Consider the following 1,225-nt stretch of genomic DNA (forward strand, 5'->3'; position numbering starts at 1 on the left):
TTACAGTATATTGCATATTAATTGGAGCTATTTCTTTTTGTTCATGATAAGTTGAAGGCTCAATTATCTGACAAAGAGCACAAAAGATTACAAAAGAATTATTCTTGGCATTATCAAGAGTGCTCCTGGCACATTTTGTATTGGGCACAAATCCCCACACAATATGTGAGGGCATGTGTGTGTGTGTGTGTTCAAATATCAAATCATCCATACATTTAATTATAATTGCTTAAAAAAGTGAATATAATCAAATGTTTCTGTACTGTTGCTACTCAAATAGAATGGTGTACATAAAAATAAAATATATATTCTATCTTGCCATCACTAAAAGATATTTCTATTATAATATAAAATATTTTATAATCCTGACTTGATTGACCACACCATAGCACCAACTCAAGCTTCAATCCCTAGTTTATCTTTGACTGCTTTTGCAGAGCAAGCCACAACAGAGTTCATTAGTTTGGCTAATCCTAATTCTCATGACTAAAGGAGAGAATAATCATTTTAATTTAAACTAAAATACTAACCTTTTGCAAACCGCATGAGTTTCTTGATTTTAAAACGTGTACAAACTCCTTTCTACTTAATTCACCGTCATCTAAATACCAATAGTAATAGTAGCAAGAGTACTAATGAATATAATAGATATTTAAAATAATCAATCTAGCACAAAGCTAAATCCATAGAATCAATACTTAAAACTGACTATTCTCATCAAAAATTGTGAAAAGGACATCAACAAGATGACTGCTGACAGACGAGCCAGTGACAGTCTTGCAAGCTTCATTAAGCTCAGCTTTAAAAAAAGAAAAATAATTAATAAAAAAGAGAGAGGAGCTAGTTACCATACCAGGTGTTATAGAGGTTCCAGCTGCATTATACATACCCAGTGCTGCATCTATGTCAGAGAGACAATCCATCAAAATTAATGATCAAAGAATTTAACATCTTCAAAATTAACACCCTAAAAATAAACAGAAGGAATTTATCATCAAATATGCACACTGTATTAAATAAAATGCTATTAATTGAATGTTATTGGTTAAATAGTGCAACTTTTGCTACCTGATTAGGTTTGGGTCCAAATTTCTTCTTAATTCTCTTGACCCTTTGCTTCTTCTTTTGTTTACTGAGTGAGGCATAACGCAGGATCATGTGAGCAAAGTCTCTTTCACTAATCATCCCCCATCACAGATCATAACGTAGATACTACAGTACATGT

The 1,225-nt window shown here is 32.1% G+C and overlaps 1 protein-coding gene across 1 annotated transcript; it reads right to left on the bottom strand.

Moving 5' to 3' along the window:
* Positions 1–210: 210 nt before the first annotated feature.
* LOC109590601 (calcium uptake protein 1 homolog, mitochondrial-like) lies at positions 211–1,182 on the bottom strand. Its single transcript, XM_020006498.1, has 5 exons — positions 1,069–1,182; positions 854–967; positions 710–799; positions 531–601; positions 211–486 (listed from the first exon to the last, which is right to left on the bottom strand). The coding sequence occupies exons 2-5, from the start codon at positions 921–923 to the stop codon at positions 481–483; spliced, it is 237 nt and encodes a 78-aa protein (XP_019862057.1). The 5' UTR covers positions 924–967; positions 1,069–1,182; the 3' UTR covers positions 211–480.
* Between the last annotated feature and the right edge of the window lie 43 nt (positions 1,183–1,225).

This window comes from Amphimedon queenslandica, unplaced genomic scaffold (genome assembly GCF_000090795.2).
Source record: "Amphimedon queenslandica unplaced genomic scaffold, v1.1 AMPQUscaffold_9791, whole genome shotgun sequence".
Classification (NCBI taxonomy): Eukaryota; Metazoa; Porifera; class Demospongiae; order Haplosclerida; family Niphatidae; genus Amphimedon; species Amphimedon queenslandica.

Excerpts from the sequence above, each read along its gene's own strand:
- LOC109590601 (XM_020006498.1), bottom strand. The coding sequence starts at position 923 with ATGGATTGTCTCTCTGACATAGATGCAGCACTGGGTATGTATAATGCA. Across the intron at positions 800-853 it reads TGGAACCTCTATAACACCTG|CTGAGCTTAATGAAGCTTGC; the intron begins GTATGGTAACTA and ends CTTTTTTTAAAG. Across the intron at positions 602-709 it reads CACAATTTTTGATGAGAATA|ATGACGGTGAATTAAGTAGA; the intron begins GTCAGTTTTAAG and ends ATTGGTATTTAG.